This window comes from Aspergillus udagawae (assembly GCF_001078395.1).
Source record: "Aspergillus udagawae IFM 46973 DNA, scaffold_8, whole genome shotgun sequence".
Taxonomy (NCBI): domain Eukaryota; kingdom Fungi; phylum Ascomycota; class Eurotiomycetes; order Eurotiales; family Aspergillaceae; genus Aspergillus; species Aspergillus udagawae.
In genome coordinates this window covers 1,332,391-1,340,162 of record NW_025091271.1, presented here as the reverse complement: position 1 = coordinate 1,340,162, position 7,772 = coordinate 1,332,391, and the positions used below count along the sequence as shown (strand labels likewise).

At 53.4% G+C, this 7,772-nt stretch overlaps 3 protein-coding genes across 3 annotated transcripts; all 3 read right to left on the bottom strand.

Moving 5' to 3' along the window:
- Positions 1-402: 402 nt before the first annotated feature.
- Aud_009943 (MFS transporter) lies at positions 403-1,956 on the bottom strand (the record flags this gene model as incomplete). The annotated part of the gene is made up of 2 exons (XM_043294787.1): positions 403-1,375; positions 1,427-1,956. 2 exons carry the CDS (start codon positions 1,954-1,956, stop codon positions 403-405), a joined length of 1,503 nt encoding a protein of 500 aa, XP_043150722.1.
- Positions 1,957-2,448: 492 nt separating this feature from the next.
- Aud_009942 (putative C6 transcription factor) lies at positions 2,449-4,530 on the bottom strand (the record flags this gene model as incomplete). Its single annotated transcript, XM_043294786.1, has 1 exon — positions 2,449-4,530. The coding sequence occupies one exon, from the start codon at positions 4,528-4,530 to the stop codon at positions 2,449-2,451; it is 2,082 nt and encodes a 693-aa protein (XP_043150721.1).
- A 394-nt stretch (positions 4,531-4,924) lies between these two features.
- Positions 4,925-7,579, bottom strand: Aud_009941 (putative sterol glucosyltransferase; the record flags this gene model as incomplete). The annotated part of the gene is made up of 6 exons (XM_043294785.1): positions 4,925-5,657; positions 5,702-6,052; positions 6,102-6,465; positions 6,511-6,668; positions 6,717-7,431; positions 7,477-7,579. 6 exons carry the CDS (start codon positions 7,577-7,579, stop codon positions 4,925-4,927), a joined length of 2,424 nt encoding a protein of 807 aa, XP_043150720.1.
- Between the last annotated feature and the right edge of the window lie 193 nt (positions 7,580-7,772).

The window sequence follows — 7,772 nt, the reverse complement described above, 5'->3', positions numbered from 1 at the left end:
GTAGCGTTTCGTGGACGGATGTTGTTGGCACTACACACAGACCCTGCTACCAAGTGTAGGATTCCAGCTCGTAGCAATTCCAGAGAAACGATTATATGACTGGGAATGGCATGGATGAGACTCTTGCATGGATAAAAATAGACAGGTGCGGGGTATCAGATTGGCAAAGGCACTGTACCCCCGTCGCAGAGCACACTGTTAAGAGATACGGATGCGTCTTGCGCCATGCCTCATCGTACAGTGTGATTAGCCGTACATTACGAGAAACCTGAAAATGAGAGGAATTGTCCATGGTAATTTATCAAATACAGCAAGCTACAATTCAACCAGACTTCAAGGACCAAATTCCGGTTGCGAAATCAACCTAGTCTTGACTATCCCGACAGGTCCATCCAGTCCAGTCTAGCCAGCGGCGTACCTGGAAATGGCACGCAGCTTGGGTCCAAACCGCCAAAACGCAAAAGGCGCCACCCAGCCAATAGCCACCGTGACGAATGCCAGCACGCTGGTCCCCCATCCATAGCCCAGAGCTTGGTACATGTACGGAGCGAAGAGCGGAAACCCAAAGCCCGCCAAACTTCGAAGGATCGCGCAGGCGGCCATGGCGCTGGCCGCGTAGGTCTGGTAGCTGTCGACAATGTACATCTGCATGCCCTGCAGGCACGAGATCGTGCCCGCGGTGAAGATCAAAGCACCGATGTTGGGCATGATCCAGTGCGTGTTCCCGATGCTCCAGCCGTACCAGAAGAGGCCGATAGTGCTGAGGAGGGAGCCGACGGCTAACGACGGCATGCGGAACTCGGGCTTGCCGATGTCATTGTTCCGCGCTTTGAGGGTCTTGTAGATGCGGTCAACAAACTTGAGGTTGAAGAAGAGGCCGGCGAATGACCCGATGGCGATGGAGAGGTAGTTGAGTCCGCCGATACTGGGGCTCTCGTGGTATACCACGGTCCAGATCTCGGGGAACGTGGCGAGCATCAGGTACGTTATTCCAAACAAGTAGGCCATGTAGATGGCCATGCAGAAGACGATGGGCTGCGTTGCGAACAGGCGCACCGGCCGCTCAAACGCGTGGAGAAGCTTGTAGGCAAGTGTCTCCACCTTCTCTTCGGTATGCAGATTCCCGTTGCCCGTCTCCTTGACGAGACAGTCCCGTCGCTTGCGTAGGAGCGTGGCCGGGTGACACTCACGCAGCCAGACGAATCCGACGACCTGGACTCCGACGGCGGCAGCCGAGGTTGCCCAGAACACCCAGCGCCATGTTGAGTACTGAGCAATGAAGCCGCCGGCAATGGGCCCGATGACAGGTCCAAGGAGCGGCCCAAGAGTGTAAACGCCCATGGCCTTGCCGCGTTCTTCGGCGCTCCACATGTCGCTGCAGGACGGGTCAGCAAAGGAAGAATTCGGCGATTGCGTCTCTTCTTACCCAATGGCACCTCCTCCAATTGCCAGCGGCGCGCTGCCACCAATGCCCGCAAGGAAGCGAAAAGTAAAGAGCTGAGCTTTGGTCTTGGCGAAACCGCATCCCAGATTCCAGGCAAGGTACCACGCGTTGCTGACCTGAAGCAGACGCACACGACCGTAGAGCTCCGAAGCAGGACCGAAGAAGATGGGGCCGATGGCGTAGGCGAGGATGAAGATGGCCATGGAGAGGTACACCTCAATGTCGGTGCGCATCCCCAGGGTCTCACCGAGATCTTGCATGGCCGGCGCAATCATGGATGACGAGATGGGCGAGATGAAGACGAAGAGGGAGACGGTCCAGGTGTTCTTCCACTTCAGGCTGTTGGGCCAGTTTTTGGGGTTCTCTGGGTCATCTGGCCCGCTCCATGTGACGAGATCTGGGTCTTTGTTGGACGGCTCGGTTGAGGATGTCGCTTTGGCTGCTTCGAGGTCTTCCTTCTCAGGGCGAGGTGCGATGCCCTCGTTGGAGGCGCTCGGGTTCTTGTCGCTCATCTTGGATGGAAATCATCCACTAATTTTAATTCTGCGCTGCCTGATACTTCTTATACTTACCTACTATACATTCTTATGTATCAAGCAGCCAATCACCAGGCCGTATTCCGCTTCGGGCCCGGATCGCCCGTGACGACCGACGCGCTGTCCAATGGGAGGGGGCCATTCTTCGGGCCCGGCGCCGACCTTGTTTAAACACTCTGTACAGCTAGGCCTCATGTTGCTGCACCGTCACGATAGGAGAAGGGTCCACAAGAGGCCTCGAAGATGATGTCAACAATGCCATTGTTCGTTACTAGTCATCCAATAGAAAGACCTGACGGACACGCTCCTATAATGAGGACAAGGCTGGTACTATCCGGCTTAATGTTGTCTGTTGAAGAGAATGACGGCCAGCAACTCTCCCATTACGAACTCGTCCTCATAAATGAGCTGTGTCACTGTATCATGCTGTATGAGTCCTCGCAGAGATCGGGCACGAAAGTCGCCTGCTCAGCCCAGATTGGTCCCTCGACACAGCTGATCCCAAACCACCCAATCTGAAGAGTCGAGAGTGAAGCCACTACTAAGGTTCAAGCCTGTTCCATCAATGTCGCCAAAAAGCTCATCAAAAGCAAATATACCGTCCGCAACCCTGTCGGTTTCCTCCATTTCATCAACTCTCTCTTGCGGCCTCTTGACTTTCGGTTCGTGTTGTGCGCGCAGCGCGGTTATGAAAGACGGCTCCGGGGACGAATTACTAGGTGGATTCGCAAGCCAAGCCTTGAGAGCTAGCTTGCCAATGGTGACGTGCAGGGTTCTCTTGCGCTTGATAAGTTCTTCGTGATTCGAATAGACTTCTGCAACCTTGTTCCACGTAGAGTCTAGCTCCGACGTCGAGTAGAATCCGACTTCTGCGAGGCTAAGCAGAATACAGAGAAGGGCATCCCACAAGAAGAAAGCTTGCATCTGCCACCGGAACTTCTTCATGCTGGGATTGCCGTAGATGGCGCTGTTTGTATCGAGAATCTTCTCTGCGAGTGTGGAGAGGTCTCTCCTTTGCGCGCCTGTAATGGTTTGCTTCAGCAGCAGTGGCATTCGAGCACGCAGTCGGACAGCATTAGTGGCGGATCGTACAATTCCCGTGGTAAAAATATGCAATGGGTTCAGGATATCGCAGTATCGAAGAAACTTTGTCTCGATGAGATCCTCGACCTCGTCAATGAGCCTCTCGATGTCCTCTGCCTCCCTGAATTGAATCGTACCACCAATTTCCTTCATTTTAACACCCGTTCGGGTATAGAAATTGGACAGCTCAATCCGCGACAAGCAGAAAATCATTTCCGAGGCGCCTCGTTGCTCTTGAGGCCGCTGCGTCATACCAGGGAAGATCCGATCATCGTTAATGTTCAGCGGTTGCTTGGTATCCCAGCTATTCGGCGATATCGAGATCCCAGTGCCGCACACTTGGCCCGCATAGCCGTCCAGTGGAAGCAGTTGCCAAAAGAGGCGCCGTCGCATCTGGACCTCAAATGGTGACAACCCCAGGTTTTCACCATCACGGTGCAGCCCCATGCGTTGTGCCAGGCGAACCGCAATGCCTGTCAAAATCCAAAACGTGTGAGAATCGATCTGTGTGCGCAGGGCAACGAGAAAGAGAGTGTAAGCCTGTAGTACCGGCATCGCTGTAGTCTTCAGCCACGACGCATTGACAAGTGCCTGACAAACAGCAGACCGATATCTCGACATCAAATGGTTCCTCGTTTGGTTGAACTCTTGCAGACAGTCGGCATCTGACATGGAGAAAACGGCGAAATAGTAGATGACAAAAAACAGGCACTCGTCACTCTTCAAGGCCACTGTAGGTTCTTTTGCGGCTGTGTCGACCAATTTTGCGACAGTCGGAACATGAAGGACCTTGCAAAGGGGGTCAACGTTTTGCACGTAGGCACTCCAGAGCTTCATAGCCTCCTCATAGCTGGGGTGTTGCTCGGTGAGGCTCTGGGTGCTTCCAAGTATTGCCCCAGAAATTGTATGTGCTGCCAGCACACCCAGAAGACCAGTCGGTGTGCTCCCATCAGCTCCGGTGTCGTCGTTATAGTCATCTTGGTCTGAATCAGATAACTCACACAAATCGCCTTCTCCGGCATCGAGGAGGAGAACATTGTCAATATAGCGAGACTTGCCCTCTGCGGAAAGTAGTTTACCAGACTTAGCAGGTTGCACTGGGGTTGGGTCCCGTGTGCTGAGCGCCAGCTCCTCCGTCCCCTTGCGACACGGGGTCGGTGTAGAGTCCCTAGGGAGAAGATTGTTCTCTTTCAAGATGCGCTCGTACCGTGCTAGACGTTCATACACGTCTTCGGAATGGCTTCGCTTCCTCTTGCGCGGCAGGGGAGCCTGGTAGACGCACTGGAGTTTTGCTTTGCTGCAGCTTGAGCATGTTGGCACAGCCCTATTGCATTTGATTTTTTTGCGGACACACGCTTGGCAGTTGAAGCGCATTGTGGTCAAGTCTGCCATGTCGACGGAGGGTGCCCTAGCTGGCGCTGGAGCAATTGGGACAAGGCCCGAGGCGACCGTGGTATTGGCTTCCATGACTAAGTACTATGACTTGGATGCTTCGCGCGTCTCAAGATGCAGAGGAAATATACATGAAGGCACAATTACGTCCACGACGTGCGAACCATGTTGGGATAAGTGCGAAAGATGCCACAATGCACCAAAGGGTTATGAGCTGACAGCTGCAGTAAATGTTACGCCTATAGTAAGCGGTTAAATCATAATTGTAGTGGCAGTAAAAGGTTTTTAATTCCTTGACTCTAAGGTGTTTTGTTTTTACCCTGATGCGTCCTTCGCTTGGTGTCTGCGCGTTGGCACCAGCAATGGATCATCCAATTCATCCCACACAGTCATGTGACTTTGTTGGTGCCTTGATATCGGTTTGTGCCTTAGGCCCAGCTTGAAGCCCCTGAGTTCCCAATTCCTAGACCTAGGGAGGGGTAGTATTTGTACTGCACAGACTCTTAAACTTTTGCAGGACAAACTGTCTCTCCTCTTGAGAAACCAAATCTCGTCTGCTCAACTCATACCCATCCCGTAGTCGCGCCGTGATAATAGCCTTCCTCGTCTTGGACCTCACGGACGACTCAATGCTCTTCACAATACCCTGAAATGGATACGCTACGAGCCCCAGTCCAGCGGAGGGTACCTTGGTCATGAATCCCGCTGTACCCTTTGCCAAACCCTTGACAACACCCAGCGCGCCCTCCTCCTTCCCCCCTTTGATCGGCTGAGTGACCAGCCCCGAGAATCCCTCCATCATGCCATCCACAAAGTTCTTTCCCCCAACTGTAGCCCCGGACTTCCAATCCTGCACGGCCCCGTAGTCCTTGGGCTGTTCGCCGTACAGCCGTGGGACCTGCCGGAATCCCTCCGCTGCCGCGTGCGGGATATCTACAATGACACCCCTAGTGTACGACCCCATGAATTGTCCGAAGCTTTTGGCAAATTGTCCTGCCATGGCCCCGGCGGTGGCAACAGGGTTGCGCTCTTCGCTATCGGAAAGGGCTTCGGTTCTATTGCGAGCAAGTTCTTTGTACGGTTTATAGAACATATTGGTGGTATTTTTGAGCATATCAGTGCCGGTGCCTATGGTTGCGGAGGTGACACCGGTGACGGGATCCCAGCGGCGGTTCTCGATGATAATCGGTTTGATATCATAACTGTCCCGTCAGTGTGCGATGAAAAATGGAGAATGCAAACTCACCAGCGGAGATTCTTTGGATCAATCTTTAGGTGGTCGATGAGAATCTGCACGGCTTTCCTTGATAGTCGAATTTCAAGCCTGCGCCTCGCGTATGTCCATACAGAAACCTGGTCTGGGAATACCTGGCACCTCATCTGCTCCAGCGGAAGATGCCGGTAGAAGGACTGTACTGCGGCAGAGACGCCCGACTCATACTGCATCTTGGCGGCAATTTCACGAGCAGCAGCAACAGTCTGTGGCTTGAGACAGAATCGAATAGCCTCGGCCAGATTCTGAACGCTGAGTGTAGCGTGAGGAATGGGCAATGGGCCTGCCCCAGCCCTCGCAATCATGCTTCCCCAGAATTGTTGACTAACTATTAGTGAGCCACTAGCCAGTATATAGAAAAACGAGAACTCACTCCCCGAAAAAAGGTACGACGACCGTTGGCTTCCCGTTGGCAAGTCCACAAGCTGTCGTCCCAGCACCTCCGTGGTGGACAACCGCCGAAACATGCTGGAACAGCCATTCGTGGGGACAGTCGCCGATGAAGTAGATGTTCGGATTCCCATCTCCGGCCAACTTGCTCCAACCTCGTGACACGATGGCACGAACACCAGACTCAGCAACTGCCTGCAATACCGTATTCGACAAGCGTTGCGGATCATCCACAACGATGCTTCCAAAGCCGATATACACAGGTGGTGGCCCTGAAGCAAGGAATTGCTCGAGATCTCGTGGTGGTTGATACGACGGTGATTCCCGGAAGAAGAAGCCGCACACATCTATAGTTATGAGTATATTCCTTGTAGCCATCATGGAGCACTAACCGATATGTTCAGCCCAGTCCGTAGGTTTTGGTACCAGAGCTGGAGACCAGCAGTACGTGAAAGGGATCTTGAGGGTCTCTGCCAAACTGGGCCCCTCGGCCATAGGAATGGGATCCAAGTCAATAGTGGCTCGCCATCGATTGATTACATCGCCTAACCTAGTCTGTGTCAGCTGTAAGAACTGCATGCAGACAGAAAATCAATACCCCTGCCAGGTCAACCACTCTACCACACCATACGAAACCCAGTGCGCCGCTCGGGGACTCATATCAGACGGCCGCAAATTCGCCAACGGGTGAGGGAAAGCAGTCGTACTACTCCACGGCATGGTGAACATCAGATGCACCGGAATCTTCAACGCCTGCGCACAATGCACATGCGCGAAGCTGGGCGGGTTTGCAATAATTGCATCCGCCACAAATGGGACCTTGGTTAGCGGGTCATCGTCGATGCACGAACGCCAGCACCCGTTCAGCATGGTTGCAACCATGGCTCGCTTTTTCTGGATCTCCCCGCCCCGAAGACTGTTCATCTGCGGTAGGAGGCCGGGGTTTTTCACCATGAAGGCCATAAGCTCCGCTGGGTCACCGCCGATTGGATAGAACTCGAGCCCGGAGGACCTCACAAAGTCTGCGAAAACATCATGTGTGGCTAGACGGACTCGATGGCCGTGCTTTTGTAGTTTGGTGCCGAGTGCAATAAAAGGCTGGACATCGCCGCGGCTACCAACAATCTGGATCACGATATTCAGGTGAATGTTGCATTCAATTGGTTGTAGCTGATGCTCTTGATGTTGCTGCTGTTGCAGCCCCTGCTCATAGTTGGGAGGTGGGCTGTGGATGTCTTCCTGTTGCAGCTCGACGATCCGAGCGAGTGTGCGGGCAATCCTCGAGTTCAGATCAACGTCAATTCGCCCATCGGCTGGCCTAGTTAGCGATATATTACTTGACATCGTCGCTTACTTACCTCGAACATCAGCCGACTCCGCAACAAGTTCACCATCCACGGGGGAGTACGGTGGAGGTCCATCGCTTTCAGAGTATTGTGAAAGTGTCTCGGGTCTTCCCATGGTTCCGAATTACTGCCAGAAGTGAGTTGGGAAGAGGCAAGTGAGAGCGGATGGGATAACGCCTCCGGTCATCAGGCGGACGAATAATTATAGCAGAGTTCAAAATGTCGATACCTCTCCGTATCCGTATTTCTTGCCTCTTCAGGCATATGACGGTGGAGTCGAGATTCGCCACTAGAGACGCAATAGTTTC